Consider the following 20,081-nt stretch of genomic DNA (forward strand, 5'->3'; position numbering starts at 1 on the left):
CTCTGTTTGCATCCGATGCTTATCGAGACACTGTGCATAACCTGCAATCATCAGTCTATTCCAGTTTTGCTCTTGAGCGACTAGTGAATCACTTCAATGTTTGTTTTTGATCATACGTACACATTTTGGAGTCTTGTTAGATTCCAATGAGTCTTTTGTTCTGATTAATGTTTTCTGGACTCTTTTATCTGCTGTTTTCCCATACAAACCGCCCTCTGTATGGATAATGATCCATACTACACTTACATAGCTAAACAGCAGCCATAACCCATGTTGATCCATTTCTTTGTCATGTGCTACTACGGATACTTAAACAATACATCTCACAATTGAGTTTTGTTATGTTCCTCTGATGATCAGATCAGCCAGTTGTCTTTATAAAAAATAAGTATTTTGTAGGACAATTTCGCTTTTTCTAGTTACGTTATGTTTTGGTCTAAAAGAAAACCTAGTTCTAATTAATGATTTGTAAATATAAAGGCTGTTTTGACAGTTAATTGACTTATGTTCAAATATTACAATTTATCGAGTTATGTATATTTACTCATTAAAAAAAGGATGATCCAAATTACGATTTGGAATATTGCATGGTGTTGTACCCACGATTGGTCATTTCGGATAACAGGCAAAGGGCCTAGGCCAGATATGCTAGGCGGGCCAAGGACGTAGCGTTGGACGGCCCATCAAGCCCAAAGAAGAGGCTGGGACGCGGAGAGGAGCCCAGCGAGTCAGCTCGCAGTTCGCATCCGGTCAAAGATTCCCGCATTTAATCAGATTGATTAGGGTGCAAGATTTGCGGAGAGAGTTAATTAGACATTGATTGTGTGTAATTAGCTAGTATAAATACATAAGGGGTGTCATTGTATTTGGGAATCGAAAACTTTTACACTCAAGCAATAATATACATTCTTTATCACCCAAAAACTCTCAGTTCAGGTCGGAACTCTAACGGTGGTGAACTCCTCCACTCGAAAAACACTTCGGAAGGAGAGTTCTGGTTTCAGTTCTCACATTTGGCTAACCATGAACTTTGTATGATATGAGTTTGTCAATCACAAAAGCAAGGAAGGTATTCTCAATGGTTGTTCACTTTGTAGTATTTTTACTCATGCTAGTCTTTATTTATACTAAAATTTCTGGTATTATATTATTTGTTAACGGATTACATAGTTTAGAATTATAGGTATACCACAACAACACCTATAATTAAACTCTCTTTTTTTCAATTATTTTTTAAAAATGTATATGTCATATATGGTTTTTATTCTTATTATTCTGGTTTTGTATTTTTACAAAATAATTGTTATCGTGCTTGGTACATATATAATTGTTTTTTTTTTTCAGCAAAAATGAATTATATTAATGAATTTTGAAAGTCATTATACAAATAGCTTGAAAGCCAAGTTGGAGCTGTAACTCGCTCAAAATAAAAACTGTTAAACGTACAACCATGTTTAGCTAAAACATGAGCAACGGAATTACAATCTCTAGGTGAGTAAACAAATTGACAAAGCTGTATCTGTGAGGCCCAAAACTTGATGTCGAAAGTGATGCTCTCTATAGATTGATCGAATAATTTATTGTTCAGCATTTTTGTGAGCGTATCATTGTCTCCTTCAAATATAACTAACTTGAATCCCCGAATCCATGTTTGTTGGAGTGCAACTATTAGAGCTTTTGCTTCTGCCTGTAGGGGAGATGATGTGTAGCCAATAATGGTAGATCCCCATCCATGAGTAACTCCATGATGATCTTGTAAAATCCATCCACATTTTGTTTGATGTGTTATAGGATCAAAAGCTAGAGATTGTAATTCCGTTGTAGGGTGGTCTTGTCCATGATTTCCTCCTTCTCTGTGCTCCATCTTGTATTTGCTTTTCAGAATTTTGTAACTGATGACACCATTCTCGCATATCTGAACGTGCTCGTATTACAACCGTATTGTTTTACTCTTGTTCATTTAAAAGAATTACAAGGTTGTTCACTTTTTTGTAATTCTTTTTGTCTTGCTAGTCTTTAACTATTCTCTCTATCAATGATTCTTCAATTATTATTTAAAAATACTAGGACTCAGACCCCATCGCGATGTCACGAGGGAAGTATTTTAGAAAAATTTAATTTAAATTTAAAATTTAAAATTATACATTATGAAATTATTTGAATATAATAGAATATTTTGAATACATAAATTGTTACTAAAAACACAATCATCAAAATGAAAACTTATAACAAAAAATATTATGTAGAATAAACGCAACTTTGCAAAACATATTGTTTAATGTATTATAAATATAAGATATTTTTATGAAGAATTATGGTAAAGAGCTACAATTAAAAAAATCATTATGATGAAGTGATCATTACTGAGAATATTGAACTAATGGTTATAATGATTAATGTAATTTTCTATTAAATAACTATAATTAAAAATATATTTGATAATGAGTTAAACAGTATCAACGGAAATTTAAAATTGAAATACACAACTCTTAAGAACAAAATAAAATAAATTTTAAATATTAAAATAGTTTTAACGAAAAATTATGATAAATAGACGCAACTGTAAATTCTATATTAAGTTTTATTAAATTTCTATATTACTATAATCATTTCTAAAATTTTAGTTAGATTATAGAATAACATTGAATATTAGATATTAATATTCAAATTATTTACATTTAACATAAAATGAAAAATTTGTTTCAACGAACAATAATTTTTTAGTTATTAATGAAGAGACATATATATAGAGAGTTCAAAAGATATGACTATTTAAATAGATACACCTATTAAAACGAAAAGTTGTGATGAAAAAATATGAATAAAATATAGTGAAAAGACACAACTCTACAATGAACAAATACAATTGTTTGAGTTTTTAAAAAAGAACAAACAAAACCAATTTTTTTACAAAAAGTACTTACTAAAAGTACTTCCGGATGTGTCCTTACTAAAAGTCGCAACTGTTATTCTTATTTATTCGGATTGTTATTATTATTTTTAAATATTAAAATATTTTTTTAACGGAAAGTTAAGATAAATAGACACAACTATAAATTCAATATTAAGTTGTATAGAATTTCTCTATTGCTATAATTATTTCTAAAATTTTAGTTAGATTATAGAATAAATTCAATTATCTAGACTCAACATAAAATGAAAATTTTGTTTCAACGAACTTGTCAGTTAGTGATGAAGAGACAAATATAAAGAGAGTTAAAAAAAGCATGACTATTTAAATAGACACACCTATTAAAACGAAAATTTGCGATGAAAAAATATAGTAAAAATACACAACTCTACAATGAACAAATACAACCGTTTGAATTAAAAAAAAACAAATAAAAACATTTTTTTTACAGAAATGTACTACGAAAAATCGCAATTGTTGTGTCTGCAATTGCTTATACTTACAAACTCATAGAAACTGCTTTTAAATAGAAAACATCTTTATTATCATATTCAAAAGTCAAATTCAAAAGCTTATTATATAATCATCTAACCCTTCAAAAAAGACTCTAGATATAAAATTAACTAAAAGTTGTAAATTACATTCATCATTCCAAAAATCTTTTGTTAAATCAAGAATTGGAGGAATTTTGTTACTTTAAAAGAATGAATGCTAAAGAATAATTTAGAGAGCTGTAAAAACCGTTGAGATTGAAATTTTATATTATTTTGTGTCATGACAAAAAAATATAGAAACAGTTCAAACATACAAATATATAGATTCAAAAGATATAAATATTCGAATAGACACAACTCTACAATGAACAATTGCAATTTTACAAAAAATCCGTTACAATAAACAATCATAACTTTTTGTTAAACACATAATTTAAATTTTCTACATATTTTTTTGGAAGATTATCCAAAAAATATGATTGAAAAAACACAACATTTGGTGGCATTTATTCGGATTGTTACCATATTGAATTAAATTTACTTTAGATCTCAACCAGCTAATTTGCTTTGCTTACAAAATTCAATCCCTTGTCTTTTTCTGCAAAAAAAATATCAGCAACCTTTATTTTGATCCCTCTTCCTATGTAGAAAAAAAAAAAAAAAAAAGTATTGGAAAGTTGGAACACATATCTGAAATATCTTAAGAAACAATAATAGAGAGGTAAATAGGATTAAAATGTAAGTGGAATGCAAAATCGGATGAAAGTAGGATTCTTGTGTTGATGAATATTGAATTGAGAAGAGGATCAAAAGGTGTGGGTTACACAAACTCACTCTGATTATAAAAAAAANAAAAAAAAAAAAAAAAAAAAAAAAGGCCGGATTCGTCGCTAATTGTCCTTTAATGTTTAAGATAAACAAAGTATACATAATACAATAACAATACACGTTCATACCTCAAAAAGTTCGGAAGAGTCTTCTCAGAATATTCGTTTCTACGAGAGGTTAGACATTTTTCTTATTTGTTTTCATTTCACTCGTGGTATTAATCATATCATATATCTCATTGATGACGTCTACACTTTTGAGAAACAAGAATTAATTACACAGGAAGGATTTGTTTGCTTTTAAAGGCTAAAATGCTATAAAAAAAAAAAAAAATTGATAGAAATTAATTTGTATGAGTACAATATATTTTATTAGTGGACATGATGAATCTAATAAAGTTTTACAAAATAGTAGAGGGGGGATTTGTTTCTGGTTTTAGATAATAAATCATGATTCTGGTAATAATGCAATAAAAAAAAAAAAAAAGAGAGAGAGAAGGTTCTGGAAAAGAAATTGGTAAAACAATTCAAGCTCGACTTTGCCTTCTTCCTTCTATAAAAACACCATTGGTTTCATCATTCTTCTTCATCCAATTCCCAATTTCAACAAAATCAATCAGATCCAACAAGTCTTCTTCTTCATAATGGCAAGTAGTACTATCAAGGTTCACGGAGTTCCCATGTCCACGGCGACCATGCGGGTCCTAGCTGCTCTCTACGAGAAGGATCTCCAATTCGAGCTGATCCCCGTCGATATGAGAGCCGGTGCTCACAAGCAAGAACCCTTCCTCTCCCTCAACGTATGTATACCCCGACCACCTCTTTTTTCCTTCCATTGATTACAAATTCTGATCTGACCATTTCTTTTTCTCTTTTTTTTTNTTTTTTTTTTTTTTTTTTTTTTTTTTTTTGTTGCTTTTCAGCCCTTCGGACAAATTCCTGCTCTCCAGGACGGTGATCTGACGATTTTCGGTAATTATTCATTATTATTTATTTATTGATTTGGTCCTAATCCATCTAATCACATACATCGTTAGGTAGTTTAGTCCTAATCCTACATCATTAGTCCTCAAATATGTTTTTTTTGTTTGTTGATTTGTTGTTAATACATATATATGATATACTGATGCAGAGTCGAGAGCCATCACACAGTACATAGCAGAGGAATACAGTGAGAAAGGCGAAAAGCTATTCTGCCCTGGCTGCAAGGAGGTCAAGGCTGCTACTCTCATCTGGCTTCAAGTTGAAGGTCAACAGTTTGACCCTATCGCTTCTAAGCTTGCCTTCGAGCGTGTCTTCAAAGGCATGTTCGGTATGACCACTGACCCCGCCGCTGTCCTAGACCTCGAATCCAAGCTCGCTAAAGTCTTGGATATCTACGAGGCCAGGCTCGCCACTTCTCCCTTCGTCGCTTGCGATTGCTTCACTTTGGCTGATCTTCACCACCTCCCTGCCATCCATTACCTCATGTCCACCGAATCCAAGCAGCTCTTCGAGTCTCGCCCTAAAGTTAGCGAGTGGGTCAACAAGATCACTGCCAGACCTGCTTGGGCTAAGGTCGTTGACCTCCTCAAGCAGTGAGTGAGAGAGACTGACTTTGTGTTTTGCTTTCTTGTCTGTCTTTTGAGTTTTTTCCTTTCTACCCAAAATAAACGAATCCTCCAGTGATTCTCTATTGAGTTTGTGTTTACGCGCTATTTGTTATGTATCATCTTCCGTGTTATCTCGTTTGATTCACGTAACGTATGTGCAAAACAAAATCTTTATATTTCGGGGCTACTTCTACATTTCACCAAATAAGAGGTTCGAATGTCATTAACCAGTATATATATAGCATAAAAACTATTCTCAAGAATGTAGACAGTATAGATATATACTTTTCCAAACCAAAAGGAAAACAACAATAACTAAGAAAGATAGACTGGGAACACTTATGTAAATGATAATGAAACAAACTAGGAACACGCATTGCTGCTATCAAAAAGCCCTTTTATCTACCCTGCCGACATGCATAGAAAGAATCTTTAATACGATAGGAATAAAGTATGGGAAAATACTAAAATAAAAAAAATAAAAAAAAAAATACGAAGAACTTGCGCATCCAGGGAATCGAACCCTGGTCAGTACCGTGGGAGGGTACTATGATACCACTACACCAGATGCGCTTCTTGCCGCATTCCTCTACATCTTAATTTTTTACTTTAGGACAACGCGTGCGGTCCTGTACAACGTTTAAATTAAACACTGTGGTAAATACCAGAAGCGGAAGAAACAGAGTGGAAGCAACGATAATTTTTTTTGGTAATACTATAGATTTGTATCTATATATAAAACGCAGCTTATTATTACAATTAAAAAGAGAAAGAGTGTATAATTTAGCCATTGATTGAAACTCCTACGGATCACGGGACCCAAGTCGGGTCACGAGTGCTAAAGAAAGAAGCGGTTACGTGTCCGTTCAAGAGCTTGAACGTTGCACTGTTGTACTTGACACATCTCGGCGTTTTATACTGATTGAACGACCCTCCTTGGCTTATAATCATATCCATCAGTTTCTCGAACGTTCCTGGTTTCACCACTCTTATCTCTAACGCCCCTATCGATCTCTCTTTCGTCCTGCACTGTCTGTAGATATAGTCCAGCTCTTCTTCAACCGCTACGCAACACTCTTCTACCAGTTTCGGCTCCAGCTTCCCTTGGATCTCCCAGAAGAGCACGTAGTGCCCTGGCAGCGATGAGGTGTCCGCGTAGCTCGTGTACTCCAAAAGCAACGCCTTGCTGCCAAGNGACACACTTTTCCTTGTGTCTTCTTGTCTCTTTATATGAGAGACAAACCCCAGAAACCCTAGTGCTTCTACAACACACTCCTCTACAAGGAGACAAATTGTCCTTCTTGGCCAGCTAACCAAATGCTCCTCTTTGTGGTCCCAAAAGTAACTCAACCCATCTTTACTTTGACTATAGTTAAAACCGTAGTTACCTTTGATGCTTGAGAAACAAGTTCTCATCTTTACACCAAGCTTCTTCTTGGCTAACGTTATGCTCCTGTGTAGATCTTCTTCGTTGGTTTTGTCCAAGTCGATGCTTAGAACCACGTTTCTCCTGCAGATAAACCGAAACTGTGGTGCCTTGTTGTAGAACCCCGCCACTTGAAGGACGTCGCCGATTCTGTAACGGTACAAACCTGTCCGAGTAAGAAAGGATACAATCATCAACCAGTCGGAAACCCTGATTGATTAAAACACCAAACCAAAGGACGTTTCTTTACCTGCGAAAGTTGTGACGACCAGCTCATAGTAGCGACCGAGTTTGACACTGACCAAATCAACAACTTTATCACAGGGGACTTGCTCATCGTCGTCGAGATCAAAAGAGAGTGTCCCGTTTTTGCCGAGAGGAATAAACTCGAAGTAGCACATGTTAGGCAAGAGAGTGAAAACAACGTCGGATGGTTTGGAGAGTGGTTCCACGTTGACTCCAAAGTAAGTCTCAGAGGAAGCATACATTGGACAAACCAATGGAATCTTGCCTTGGCTAAACAACTCAAGTGCTGGTATGTATTGAGACATGGAGCCCGTCACTACTGCTTCGATGAACTTTGCTTTAGGCCAGAGCTGACACAGAATCCCTTTCCACGACGAGCCTCTACAGATCTCTTCGATCTCGCTAGCTAACTCTGGATTCGGCGACGTTAAAAGACTAGACATTGCGGTTTGGCACCCTGGATCGGTGATCATGGGATTCAGACGACCACTGCGGATGTCTTCACAGAGCTCACTCCATTTCTGCTCAAGATAAGAGATTGCACGGAGAAACGCTGAAGCAAAGACAGCTCCCAAACGCATCACTTTGTGGCGCTGAATCAGAGCGGCTAGTAGCTGACAGTACATGCTTTGGTTGCTGTCTTCACAAAGGATGGTTTGGATCGGACTGGTTAAGTCGTTGAATGGATCATAAGGTCTACATTGGAAATGCTTGCTCTTGTAGTAACTAGTGAGGACAGCTCTGATTGGTATACCACAAGGAGTTGATGTTTCCGCCTTTACAAAATTAAGGTACATTGCTTTTCCTTTGTCAAGTCCAGGTATGTACCTGTTAAAAAAAAAAAAGTTAAAATCAGAGTAAGAAGAAGATGGTTAAAAAGGTAACCAACCTCAATGGATATGAAAGATTCTTGAGGTTTAGTGAGTGCTGTTCAAAAATTCTCAGAGAATCTTTGGGTGGGGACATCAAACTGGCGTGTGGATAATAGATGATGTATGCAAACTTTTTAGTACATTACATGATATCACTAATTGCCCAAAAAGCAAAATTTTAAGAAGAAAGCAAACTTCTTGTGATGACTTATTGGTACCACGGCCAGTACCTCTATGAGTGGTGGTAAATGAATCCATATTCCATGTGTTAGTGGGGTACAATGATTATAAAACCATATTCACAATGAGGCTTATCGATAAGAAGATTGATAAGCATTTTTGTTCTTCCACTTCTATAGATTAGCTTTTGAGGCAAATCCATTATCCTCTACAGCTACAAGAACTGTCCTAGTGGTTCTCTTTATGGAATATTAGATCAGCCACTTTGCTTTTTTTTTTTGGGCATGATGGTCACTTTTGAAGTAAATATTCATGTCCATACAAGATGTATTTCCTTTTTAGCTCTCAAAGATATCAGAAAGAAGAAAAAGAGCTTTCCCTTAAGCTTTAAACAGCATCCAGGAGGATGTTAAAGGCGATAGAAAAGGACAGGAATTATTAAAGAGAAATCAAAGAAGGGCTTTACTGACTTGTTCACAATTGGAATGATAAGATTGTAGAGAAAAGTTCGGCGATCAAGATCTTCTGAAATGGTCGGCATTAGCTTTGGCTCTCCACCAGAAGTCCCAGAGCTGCCAAACGCAAGAAAGCAACTGCAGTTCATTTGTAGCTAAAGATGGGAGGCATCAACAAAGAAAGATTCAGACAAAAACAGAAACTGACCTGCATAATATTTCAGTAATAGGATGGCCAGTAATAAGAGAAGAGTCTTCTCCATTAGCAATTCTATGAATGTACGGATATATATCTTTGTACGTGATGATTGGCACAGAGCGTTTAAACTCCAAAACGTCCTTAGGGCCTTTCATGTACTTACTCAAGTACTTTATGTCCTTGTTTCTTTCTAAGATCCCACATAAAATGTTTTCTTGAACCTCAGCAGCTTTGGAGGTGATTCTCTCAAGCTCTTTTAATGCATTTTCACCTTTGTAGTTGTAATCAAGCTTCATTACATCCATTTTCAGCTTAAACCAAAGATAAAAGAAGAATAAGAAGACGAAGAAGAAGAGAGGTAATGAATGCCTCAGGACTCAAAGCAAGGAGGTGTATTTATAGTGGGTTTAGCCATATTCACATACCTAGAAATGGATATTAACTTTGGCTTTGCAATATATCAGTTAAAGGGGAAAAAAAAAGAAAAGGAAGAAGCTCAGTGCTGATATCATCAATTATGCAAGCTCAGTTTCAAGGACAATACGTATAAGATAATCATGTACTTAACAGACACTAACAAAACAATATTGTGTAAACACATACATAGCAGCTTCTTTCTACTTTTTATTTTGAACCAAATCGAGCATATTGGTGTTAAGTTGACTTTCTGCCACATAACATGCACCTCTACTGGTCATTAGCAGAACCTTAGTGGCTATGAATAAGATAAGTCCACAACAGCTTGAGTTATGTTACATATTACCAAAGAGTTATTCACAGTTCTCAGTAAATGAAGAGACTTTGATCAGCATGAGAATCGAGGAAGCAATCTCAACCATGCAATATTTTATCAAAAATCTCAAAAGGGGACCACATGATCAACCAACCACTGTCATGATCACCAAGCTTTAAAACATGATGCGTTTGGTGCTCGCCGCATCTGATAATTAGCGAAAGTCCACCACTAGCTAAAACAATTGCTGACGATGCTCTATCCCTCAAGAGGAACAACTCTAACCAGACATTGTGGAGGCTGTTGGGGGTGGACTCTTTTTCCATATGCAGAAAAGTTAGTGACAAACAAAGCATACAAAAAGCTAAAATTGGGTCTCTGTGTTATTTTGGTGACTCAGTTTAGCATATAATGTATCGCACTATTGATCCTTTTTGGAAGTAATCCATTCCATGCATGGTGAATCACTTCTCACCATTCCCATAAAAAAACAAAAGAGATCTAACAGTCTATAAAGTCAGATGTACTATTGGTTCAAAGCCTTATCTACAGTCTGTATCTGTTCCCTCTTCAGATTTCCTTGTTTTAAAGCTGAGTTTTCATAGCACAGCATCAGTAAAACGCATATTTCTACCTATGTGGGGTTTATTAAATGTGAACCATGTGAATGCATAATGTAGCGACCCTGTGAACCGATGTTATAAGGTAAAAAAGAGAAGTTGTGTTACACGAAAACTACATGGCTGTTCTAGTGTCACTATCAAACTTTTGACTATTTCAGTGAGACATATTTATTCTTCCTGTGCAAGTTGTAAAAAAGGCTAAGAACTTCACTTTTCCTGGCGTTTCCGTGTTAATGGAATCAACAATCAACAAAAAAAAGAAACAGACAAGCTGATATCAAATTGTAACAAGAAGTTGTCTATGTAAGGCAACTTTAGATTAAATGGATGCAGAACAACACTGAATGTCATATGTATCAAGACTATGTTATCACCGAGTCTTATCTTATTTATTAACAGAAAGAAAAGGAAATGAAGATGGCTCATGGTATAAGTAGAAGAAATTAAAACAGATAGACAAGGTGAAGCAAAGCCCTACGAAAAAGAGCTCATGCCTTTCTATTTTCGGCGTCAAACTTCCATTGCCACCACCAACCAATGTTTTAACAAAGATACTTCTCTACCAATATTTAGTAGAAGCGTCACCAGACCATAAATGTAACTACAATTGAAAAACTCGAGTCCTTAGTGAGCTTTGGAGATCTTTATATGGTCGCTTTTAATTAGCTTCCTCTAGATTCAGCTTGATCCAATCCACTCCCACATTGGATTGGACTTACCTTGATCAAGTTCAATAACAAAAAAAGTTACTAAAAGAATAAAGACAAAAAGAAAGCAATAAACATGGATTCCACACAGTAAGAAGGCAACAGAGCACAGTGAAAAGTCTAATACATATAAGTTAGCATATCTAGATGGAGAGAGAAGTTTTCACAAAAAGGCACAAATTCTACACCGAGGTCAAATCAAGGAAAAGCTAAGAACCCAGTTAAAGAGCATAAATAAAGGTTATATTAATTAAACTACGAGATTTAAATGCTTCTTCTCTTTTTTAAGATTCCCGGAAAACAAATTTTGTTCCTTCTGAGATGAGAGAGAGCTGTCTAATTCTTTGCCTTTCGAATCCTTAACACAACTTGTTACATCACTCCCTTCTACAATCAGACATCTCGAACCCTATTGTAATCCCAAAAAACCTCAAAAATTCTTTAAAATGTAATACAAAGATTGGAGCAATCGACTCACCAGTCACCATCATTGTTAGCTCACCACCATTGTTAGCTATTGGAAACAGGGTCCGCCAAGGAGAAGAAGATTGAGATGGGAACGACAAGAATATCACGCGCGGCTTGTAGTGTTTTTTTTTTTTAAGACATTTCGTACTGAAAAGACATGTTTTAATAGACCAAGATTTGCAGAACTGTATATATAAGTTAAACTGTAAGTATTTCAGCTTATCTAGAAGTCTTAAAAACAAAGAAAATGAGAGAGCATCAAAAGGTTCACATATGCTTTTTGTGTCTTTGGGAGTTTTTGTCTTCTTTGACTTGGTAAGGATTGTCTGAAGGAGCAAACCAGAGACCCATTAGGGTGGTTAAGTGTAGACACATTAGCAAACCCGAGGAGGCTGGTGTTGATGGATACACGTTCCAACAGAGCTCTATACCAACGAACAAGACCAACCTTTTTCAGTCAAAAGATAAACAAGAAGACTGGTGTTAGGGTTTCGTATTTTTCTCACTGTCGCTTCGCTACAGGTAAATAATGCGGGAAGAAAATTACCGTAGCCAAGTGGGAAACAGTGTTTTCCATAGCAGATAAGGCAGCGAATAGAAGTACCTGTTATGATATCATATGAGTATTTTTCGTTTGAGGCAAAGAATGTACGGCAAAAAAAAAACAACAGTCGGATTAGTTTTGTTACCATGAGTAGAACTGGTAGTGCAGAGAGCGAGCACATACAATTCCAATGAAATTCCCAACAAACATGGCCGTGACAATATCTGCGAATCAAGTAGAATTCGTAAGTATAGACATAGAAGAATTTATGCTATAAGGACTGTAAAAGCTTACGTTCTTTCGTAGGAATCCCTGAGGTTGAGGCATCACTGAACGAGAGTGAAGACGGAAGCGTCAAGAAAAAATGCCTAGAACGCATGAAGCCTATTATCCCGCCTTCATGCCTACGAAAAATCAACATATTCGCTATAATGAATACTACACACACAATATCGACTGAGGTCTGTGGTAGTACAAAATAACGCTGCTTTCTGAGAAATAATTGTGTGTACTTACTTGCACCATTTATAATTCGCAAACGCGGCAAGAAGACAAAGTTGAACAACGAGCAAGCATACTGCAAACTCTTTGGACACAAAAAGTCGTTCTGGTACAAATTTGAAGTTAACAGACCTGTTGAGAGCACAAACTAGAGTTAGAGCTAAGAAGATGCATTCAGATTCCATCAGCATGTTTATTAGATTCAGTGGGAGAGGAGAAGGGAATACCAGAAGTGAATAAAAACACGCCCAAGATCAAAAGCGTTTGTTATGTATGAAACCGGATATGTGATCAGAAAGGGCAATCCCACGAGTATCTGTATAACCAACCATTCATCGACCAGTTGAATAGTAGTCCTTGCATAATCAAAATTTAAATTCGCTGATATTGCAACTCACCTATTTACATTGGAGAAACAATTAACAAGTTTCCAGCTTTCCATGGAGAAGCAATACTAGGCAGGAAAATTGGTGAACAATGGGACTTTGTAAGAGATAAAGTGAAAACCTGAACAAGAGCTGCACCAGCTAAAGCGGACACCACTCCAACTATATTCATGGCCTGTGAATAGTAAAAAAAAACTTCACATATGAAGAATCAATGCTAGAAGAATAATAAAGCAAATCCACAAGCTAATTATCTTCCTCGGACATATATACCTTTAGTAGCAGAAGTAACAAAGGTGGAGCATACAAAAGTACATTCATCTTTATCGAAACAGCTCCACTGTATCAAAAGAAAAGGTAAGCACACTTGGTCAATTTCAAGGACAGAGAAGAAAAAGATGTTGATCACAAAAGCAGCAATCTTATATTACCTGAAAACAACCATCCCGAGGTGCCATTTACGACAGAGAAAGAGAGCCACAGACGCATGTAGGAGAGTCATGGCAAAACAATCATTAAAGAGACGGAGAACAAAGATTGAATGTATTCTCTTGGATAAACATAGTAGACTTAGCGCCCACCATGGCACCTGAAATAGGTACAAGGAGGAAGAAGTCTACTCAATACTCTTGCATGAGAAGAAGAGAAAAGAAATAAGGATTCATAGATACCACATCAGTCTTGACATAGATGAAGAGGACGATAGCCAGATTGACAATGTAGAGAACACCAAAAAGAATCTGCAACATGTAAGAGAGTAAAGTGAGATAAGCTAAGGAAACAGAGTAAAGTGAGATAAGTGGCTCAAAGAGAAGACAATACCAAGTACCTGAGCTGGGTAGACTTGCCCTCCAGTTAAGCTCTGCACTGCAGAGTAAACATAGAGGAAACCGGCCGGGTAAACCAATGGCCCTGTATCACCTTTCAGGTTCCCATAGTCTCTCTCTCCCCCGAGAAACCCACTAACCTGCCCCAATTTGACCCCCCAAAAAAAAAAAAAAACAACCCAATGCTTTCAGTAAAAGACGACACTTTGACCATTGACTCAGAGATCTGAACACGAACCTGTGACATGTAAGCATCCCAATCGATCTTCGTGTCTGTTGTCAACAAAAAGGGACGAATTCAGGTTAATACCATGATGCCCAAATGCGCATTTCGAGAGACACGGAAGATATATTATGTGAGGAATTAAAAAAGATCTCACATGGAACATAAGCGATGATAAGTGCGACGAGGATTGCATCAGCGAGAATTAGCGCGAATACGAAAGGAATTGTAGCGTTTTTGAAGAGATCGGATCGAACCGTATCCTTCCCGTGCCGACGGCTACGAGAGGCTCTCAAACTCGCCGGTGATGAGGCTCCCGCCATGGAAAACAGAGCAAATCGCACCAATGTCTACCGAACGCCGCGTAACAGACAACTACTTCCTGTCCATATACGACTCCTCTTTTCTTTAATTAGCCCAAATCAAAAGTACTTATTGGGCTTATTAACTTAGTCGGTGTAAAGCCCAATAAAGACCTTTTTTTATAATATTTCTATATATCGAAAATATCAAGCGATAAATATCAAAGAATAGAATAGGGGAAGTAACGTGATCTTCCCAAAAATGTGTGTATGCAAATTGCAAATTCATCAGACATGGAGCTTATATGTACTAAGCACGTGTCCACACTTTTTCATAAACTTGGATTCATATAATCGCAAAAGAAAAAGAAAAAACAATTAATTGGCGTTCCACGTCTATACATTTGTATCAACTACTCGGCTTGTTTTGTCCCCACGTGTCTATCTCCATGCTTCTTTGGCTATTCTTTAAAAGGGAAACGACCACCTCCTGATTATTCTCTTATTGACTAAGCTTCTTCCCTCTCTCATTAACTTTCTGAAATCTCAATCTCACTTAATCAAATCTTGTTTCTTTTGGTTCTGTTTCTGTGTGGACGTCCACTAATGGATTCTCAGGACATCAGGTACCGTGGCGGAGACGACAGAGACGCCGCAACGACGGCTATGGCCGAGACGGAAAGGAAACACGCTGACGACAACAAAGGGAAACTCCATCAAAAAAGGGCCATGGCGAAACGCGGTCTCAGGTCTCTGACCGTAGCAGTTGCGGCTCCTGTCCTCGTGACGCTCTTCGCCACGTTTTTCCTCGGCACAAGCGACGGCTACGGGAACCGTGCTCGGTCATCGTCATGGATCCCACCTCTATGGCTCCTACACACCACGTGTCTCGCGTCGAGCTGTCTCATGGGCCTGGCTGCGTGGCTCGTATGGGTCGACGGTGGTTTCCACAAGAAGCCTAATGCTTTGTATCTTTACTTGGCTCAGTTTTTAGTTTGTTTGCTTTGGGATCCGGTTACGTTTCGGCTCGGGTCGGGAATAGCGGGGCTTGCGGTGTGGTTGGGTCAATCTGCGGCGTTATTCGGGTGTTTCAAGGCCTTTAGTGAGATAAGCCCGGTCGCTGGTAATTTGGTAAAGCCGTGTCTGGCTTGGGCTGCGTTTGTAGCCGCTGTTAATGTAAAGCTTGCAATCGCGTAAACGTCACCATGTTTGTTTGTAGAGAGAGAGAGAGAGTCATGTAAGCGTTTTTTTATGAGTGTTGGGGTTTTTTTTCTTGTGTGATATATATATACATAAAAAGATGTCTTGCGATCCAATGTTCTGCTCATTGTGGAGTAACAGACATGAACTTGATATACTAAAAATAAATAAATACTATATATTAGTTCATTCCTCTTTTGCTTAGAACCATACAGTCAAACTAAACGACCAAAGCACCTACTGTATCTAAATTATTTATCATGTTCATGTTTGTTACTCCGCAATGATTGTTAATGGGCCGTTAACAATGTATACCTTCTTTCCAAAACAATTTTTAAGGGCTTTTTCAGTTAGTGGTAACACAAATATTAGGCCCAGTAAATTGTAAAGACGTGATGATGTGATATTGTGACCGTGATGTAAAGTAGAAGCGATTATAAAAATAAAAATAAAAAATGTAGATGATAGATAGCGAACGAGAGGTGCTTCGGCTTTTGATTTTATAGTATTACCCTCGAGACTCGTGCCAACGGAATGGCCGTGCCTATCGTGCAACAGTCTCCGACCCATGCCCCTACACGTGTCGTAACGGTCCATTAGAAATATGACATCTGTCACTACGACAGCTGTTCTAGCGGTCACTCGTCTGTCTCACAACCCAATCCCTTTGCTTTTCTTCAACAAAGCCTAAAGAGAAAAGAGGAGACATGCCACGTGGGCTTTTTTATCAGTTTCAAAATAGTTAAGAGTCTTTTTAAAGACAGAGTGAGGCTCTTCTGTAACGGCTCCACGTTTTGACTACAATGGCGGAAGATGAAATCGTAGTCGAAGAAGAGCAATCACCGGAGGAGGTAGTAACTCCACCATCTGAATTGCCTTCCTCTTCACCGTCGTTTGTGGTGGAAGAAGACGATGACATGAAGCTCAAGCACTTGGAATTCATCCAAGTCGCGGCGGTCTACTTCGCAGTCTGTTTCTCAACGCTCTACGAGTTCGCTAAAGACAACGCTGGTCCCCTCAAACTCGGTGTAGAGAACATCGAAGCTTCCGTCCAGACCGTGCTCTCGCCATTATACGACAAATTCCACGACGTTCCCTTCAAGCTTCTCCTCTTCGTCGATCGTAAGGTAATTTAATAGAGAGATCAATTCGATCCCGCCCATTCCTAGGGTTTCAACTGATGATAAGTACGTGAGTTTGCTTGCTTTGCTTTTCAGGTGGATGATGTCTTCTTCGATGTTGAGCCATACGTTCCTTCCTTGGTGAAGCAAGCTTCAAGCCAAGCGCTCACGGTAGCCACGGAGGTGCAACGCGCAGGCGTCGTGGACACAACCAAGAACATCGCGAGGAGCGTCCGGGAGAAGTACGAGCCAGTGGCGGAACATTACGCAGTGACGCTGTGGCGCTTGCTGAATCAAGTGCCGTTGTTCCCGGAAATTGCTCAGCTAGTGATCCCCACGGCGTTTTACTGGTCAGAGAAGTACAACGATACTGTTCGTTACGCCGGCGACAGAGACTACTACGTGGCAGAGTATCTACCGATGATTCCTATTGAGAAGATTTCTGATATTTTGGAACAAGATCAATGTCGAGCTGACTACTTGCACTAATGAAACCAAAGATTCCTTTAAGCATTTACATGTACTCTGTTTTTCTCTTTCCTTTCTGCAATTTTTGCTATTTCAAGATGCAATCTTTTCTTTGATATTTCATTAAACCAATTTGCCTTTTTTTAAGTAAAAAGAGAAAGAGACATAAAGGAACTGCCCTCTTCACTGTTGTTATACAGACACAAGACGCAGTAAAAACAGCTGTCGTTTTTTTAGTAAGGAGAGTGTCTGTTTTTCTTGCGGTTTCTTGGAGGCTTAACGACCAATTCACTTGAAGTCCAAGACCGGTTAATGTCGGTAGAATTCTCGTCGGACTTCCAGCAACATAGCCGCCCGTCTTCACCACCTGTCCATCCAAATAACCCTGCAGCTCCTCCATACTCACATGGCATTCGCAGAACACTCCTTACTACATCGATGTGTCCTCCACCAAGAATGGCTTCAGCAGAACCGACTGATCCAGGCCCTTCACAATTCACCGGAAAATAACCAATGGTTCCTGCGCAGGTTCCACCGATCACCCACAAGTCGTCACCCCCTGGACAATGGCAATCAACAAAATAATCAACCTGTAAAAGAGCAATGAGAAAGTTTTAAGTCTTTCAGTAATCATTCATTAGGTTGCTTCGTTAGTGTTATTGTATTCGTTAAAAGGAAAAGAATGAGATAATTACATTATCTTGTGTCCAGCTATCAGATGCGAGTTCCCGAGCTTTCTCTAGGTTGATTTCACAGCTTCCATCTTGCCAATTCCAAACACTAGAACAGAGTAAACAGATTAGAGACGGTGCAATTAACAGACTAAAGATGAAGAGGAGTGAGCAAACGACTACCTAAGAGTTTCTATATGAGTGAGACACCAGAGCTTTTTATAGCAATCCCCAAGGAAACCTATTTTGCCAATTGAAGTTCCTATGTTGATCACCTAAAAGAGCGGTCAAGGCAAAAAAAAAAAAAAAAGGGTTTAGTTGTCTCCTATATTATCTCGTTTGAAACCTTAAAATATAAAAACTTACAGATTCGAGATGGTCATCGTCATTGATATCACCTTCAGTGTTAAAAAGACATATCAATCCATCCACGGAAGCTGAGAGAAGCTTGTTTGGGTTGTTAGGAACAAAGTGTACCTGTGATTAGGAACACCCACGAAATAGAGGTAAGTCCTAGTGACTAAACAAGAAACTAGTTCGGCTGGCTCTATAGATGATAGAAAAGAATTGAACTAAAACAACATCAGAGAGGAACATAAGCAAAACAAACCTGAGTGACGTCGTCTCTGTGAGATTCCTCTAAACAAGCGACTTGCTTCGAGTTTCTCCAATCCCACAGAAGAACCTGCACCCATGACTTATACAGATTGTAACAAGCTATATATATGGATGGAACATAAGAACCGGCCCTTTTCTCAGAGTGTATACCTTTAACACAATTAGAGATAAAGGAAAGATACAAAAAGGGGTTTATATGTGGAAACCTAACTAACCTGCTCTTTGCATCCACCAGCCAAAAGATGATCTGAAGCACCACCATAGGAGAAGCTGAAAATCTCCTGATCATTCCCAGTATCAATGCACGAAACCTGAAAACAAAAGCATCAACTTAGACATCTATAAAATCAGATCAGCTTCTCTAAGTTAGTTAATCCCAAAGAAAGAAAAAGAAAAAAACCTGTTGAAAACTTCGCGTATCCCAAGATCGAATGGTCCCATCGGAGGAACAGGAGTGCAAAAGGTGAGGAGAAGCGGCCGAGTCAGAGGAAAACGCAATTTGATTGACGGTATCGGAGTGACCTTTGCATTCGCCGTAGTACTGACCAGTGACAGGGGAGTAGAGCTTGACGGTGTTGGTAGATAACGAAACCGCAATAGCTGTCCAATCGAACCTGTGGGGAAAAAACAAACAAGAGCTGGGTCTCAATGAACCTAATTTGGTAATGGTAAAAGAGCAAAAGGGAAGAGAAGGTCTTTTTTTTTCTTTTTTTTTTTATTATTGTACTTTGGGACAATCTGGAAGACGTAGTCAGAGCCGAAGTTGGTCTGAATAGAGTTCTTCAGCCCAAATTTCTTCACTTGACGATGATTTTGAACCTCCACTTCCATCCCCGACGCTTCTTCTCTTTCTATTTGGTTTTTGAGTCAAATTAACAACAATGTGATATGAGGGAGGTTTTAACGGTTTTAGGGTTTCTTCTTCTTCTTCTTCTATTATAATAGGTCACAAGTGATATGGGCCTGTTTTAACCTTTTGGCCCATTTATGACCTAACATCACCACCGTCCCTTAGGATTGTTTGTTAACCGAATAACGCCAACAATGCAGCAATGCTTGATTTGGATACGCAAACAAAAGTCTAGTTAGAAGAAAGTCCAGTTTGCTCTACAAAATCTTTACTATTTCAGTTCAACTATATTATTATCCCGACATGTACAATTCTTAGAGAGGACGACCTAATTAAGCAAAAATCTAATTCCGACTACTCAACACATTAATTTAATATTTTAAATTGTAGTTCATTTCGTTGAAAGAAAAATGAACTAATAATTTACACTTTCCCCGGTAACAACTGTTGTATTTTTCGTCTAAGCATATATATACAGTAGACTGACTACTCCTAATAAAACATGTTGTTTAATTTATTAACTTTGCCTTTTTTTTTTTTTTACTTTATAAAGATTGCTAAGTTTTCCGCAGATTTTGTTTAGAAATTAATGTTCTAGTTGTGCATGATCAACCCACGTATACTTTTTATCAATATT

At 37.6% G+C, this 20,081-nt stretch overlaps 6 protein-coding genes and 1 non-coding gene across 8 annotated transcripts; 3 read left to right on the plus strand and 4 right to left on the minus strand.

Annotated features, from left to right (window-relative positions):
- LOC104793764 (glutathione S-transferase F8, chloroplastic-like) lies at positions 4,684 to 6,011 on the plus strand. Its single transcript, XM_010520187.1, has 3 exons — positions 4,684 to 5,032; positions 5,156 to 5,204; positions 5,365 to 6,011. The coding sequence occupies exons 1-3, from the start codon at positions 4,877 to 4,879 to the stop codon at positions 5,811 to 5,813; spliced, it is 654 nt and encodes a 217-aa protein (XP_010518489.1). The 5' UTR covers positions 4,684 to 4,876; the 3' UTR covers positions 5,814 to 6,011.
- Positions 6,327 to 6,397, minus strand: TRNAG-CCC. The gene has a single exon. It is a non-coding gene; the product is annotated as a tRNA-Gly (tRNA).
- On the minus strand, positions 6,598 to 9,981 carry LOC104793765 (putative indole-3-acetic acid-amido synthetase GH3.9). Its single transcript, XM_019226906.1, has 5 exons — positions 9,212 to 9,981; positions 9,019 to 9,120; positions 7,501 to 8,324; positions 7,247 to 7,416; positions 6,598 to 7,006 (listed from the first exon to the last, which is right to left on the minus strand). Exons 1-5 carry the CDS (start codon positions 9,505 to 9,507, stop codon positions 6,635 to 6,637), a joined length of 1,764 nt encoding a protein of 587 aa, XP_019082451.1. The 5' UTR covers positions 9,508 to 9,981; the 3' UTR covers positions 6,598 to 6,634.
- LOC104793766 (dol-P-Man:Man(5)GlcNAc(2)-PP-Dol alpha-1,3-mannosyltransferase-like) lies at positions 10,841 to 14,598 on the minus strand. 2 transcript variants are annotated; one of them, XR_769407.2, is made up of 15 exons: positions 14,372 to 14,598; positions 14,230 to 14,264; positions 13,994 to 14,131; positions 13,836 to 13,904; positions 13,596 to 13,753; positions 13,438 to 13,504; positions 13,286 to 13,339; positions 13,006 to 13,094; positions 12,794 to 12,910; positions 12,572 to 12,681; positions 12,423 to 12,501; positions 12,281 to 12,337; positions 12,005 to 12,181; positions 11,744 to 11,918; positions 10,841 to 11,277 (listed from the first exon to the last, which is right to left on the minus strand). XR_769407.2 is itself a non-coding variant. In XM_010520189.2 (13 exons), exons 1-13 carry the CDS (start codon positions 14,535 to 14,537, stop codon positions 12,001 to 12,003), a joined length of 1,320 nt encoding a protein of 439 aa, XP_010518491.1. In that variant the 5' UTR covers positions 14,538 to 14,595; the 3' UTR covers positions 11,922 to 12,000. The 2 variants fall into 2 exon arrangements, 1 of the variants encoding a protein (XP_010518491.1); XM_010520189.2 differs by lacking the exons at positions 10,841 to 11,277; positions 11,744 to 11,918 and having other exon boundaries at positions 11,922 to 12,181; positions 14,372 to 14,595.
- Positions 14,947 to 15,871, plus strand: LOC104793767 (translocator protein homolog). The gene has a single exon (XM_010520191.2). It carries the CDS (start codon positions 15,123 to 15,125, stop codon positions 15,711 to 15,713), a length of 591 nt encoding a protein of 196 aa, XP_010518493.1. The 5' UTR covers positions 14,947 to 15,122; the 3' UTR covers positions 15,714 to 15,871.
- LOC104793770 (REF/SRPP-like protein At2g47780) lies at positions 16,434 to 17,433 on the plus strand. The gene is made up of 2 exons (XM_010520193.2): positions 16,434 to 16,843; positions 16,934 to 17,433. The coding sequence occupies exons 1-2, from the start codon at positions 16,520 to 16,522 to the stop codon at positions 17,324 to 17,326; spliced, it is 717 nt and encodes a 238-aa protein (XP_010518495.1). The 5' UTR covers positions 16,434 to 16,519; the 3' UTR covers positions 17,327 to 17,433.
- LOC104793769 (WD repeat-containing protein 89 homolog) lies at positions 17,303 to 19,487 on the minus strand. The gene is made up of 8 exons (XM_010520192.2): positions 19,322 to 19,487; positions 18,995 to 19,208; positions 18,810 to 18,905; positions 18,587 to 18,661; positions 18,343 to 18,453; positions 18,160 to 18,251; positions 18,001 to 18,085; positions 17,303 to 17,895 (listed from the first exon to the last, which is right to left on the minus strand). Exons 1-8 carry the CDS (start codon positions 19,423 to 19,425, stop codon positions 17,539 to 17,541), a joined length of 1,134 nt encoding a protein of 377 aa, XP_010518494.1. The 5' UTR covers positions 19,426 to 19,487; the 3' UTR covers positions 17,303 to 17,538.

The sequence above is a fragment of the Camelina sativa genome, chromosome 6 (assembly GCF_000633955.1).
Source record: "Camelina sativa cultivar DH55 chromosome 6, Cs, whole genome shotgun sequence".
In the NCBI taxonomy this organism is placed as follows: Eukaryota; Viridiplantae; Streptophyta; class Magnoliopsida; order Brassicales; family Brassicaceae; genus Camelina; species Camelina sativa.

Excerpts from the sequence above, each read along its gene's own strand:
- LOC104793764 (XM_010520187.1), top strand. The coding sequence starts at position 4,877 with ATGGCAAGTAGTACTATCAAGGTTCACGGAGTTCCCATGTCCACGGCG. Across the intron at positions 5,033-5,155 it reads AACCCTTCCTCTCCCTCAAC|CCCTTCGGACAAATTCCTGC; the intron begins GTATGTATACCC and ends GTTGCTTTTCAG. Across the intron at positions 5,205-5,364 it reads CGGTGATCTGACGATTTTCG|AGTCGAGAGCCATCACACAG; the intron begins GTAATTATTCAT and ends ATACTGATGCAG.
- LOC104793765 (XM_019226906.1), bottom strand. The coding sequence starts at position 9,507 with ATGGATGTAATGAAGCTTGATTACAACTACAAAGGTGAAAATGCATTA. Across the intron at positions 8,325-9,018 it reads ATCATTCCAATTGTGAACAA|GTACATACCTGGACTTGACA; the intron begins GTCAGTAAAGCC and ends TTTTTTTAACAG. Across the intron at positions 7,007-7,246 it reads TAGCCAAGAAGAAGCTTGGT|GCGTTGCTTTTGGAGTACAC; the intron begins GTAAAGATGAGA and ends CTTGGCAGCAAG.
- LOC104793766 (XM_010520189.2), bottom strand. The coding sequence starts at position 14,537 with ATGGCGGGAGCCTCATCACCGGCGAGTTTGAGAGCCTCTCGTAGCCGT. Across the intron at positions 14,132-14,229 it reads GGGATGCTTACATGTCACAG|GTTAGTGGGTTTCTCGGGGG; the intron begins GTTCGTGTTCAG and ends AAATTGGGGCAG. Across the intron at positions 13,095-13,285 it reads CTGGTGCAGCTCTTGTTCAG|ATACTCGTGGGATTGCCCTT; the intron begins GTTTTCACTTTA and ends TTGGTTATACAG.
- LOC104793767 (XM_010520191.2), top strand. The coding sequence starts at position 15,123 with ATGGATTCTCAGGACATCAGGTACCGTGGCGGAGACGACAGAGACGCC.
- LOC104793770 (XM_010520193.2), top strand. The coding sequence starts at position 16,520 with ATGGCGGAAGATGAAATCGTAGTCGAAGAAGAGCAATCACCGGAGGAG. Across the intron at positions 16,844-16,933 it reads TCCTCTTCGTCGATCGTAAG|GTGGATGATGTCTTCTTCGA; the intron begins GTAATTTAATAG and ends TTTGCTTTTCAG.
- LOC104793769 (XM_010520192.2), bottom strand. The coding sequence starts at position 19,425 with ATGGAAGTGGAGGTTCAAAATCATCGTCAAGTGAAGAAATTTGGGCTG. Across the intron at positions 19,209-19,321 it reads GTCTTCCAGATTGTCCCAAA|GTTCGATTGGACAGCTATTG; the intron begins GTACAATAATAA and ends TTTTCCCCACAG. Across the intron at positions 17,896-18,000 it reads ATAGCTGGACACAAGATAAT|GTTGATTATTTTGTTGATTG; the intron begins GTAATTATCTCA and ends GCTCTTTTACAG.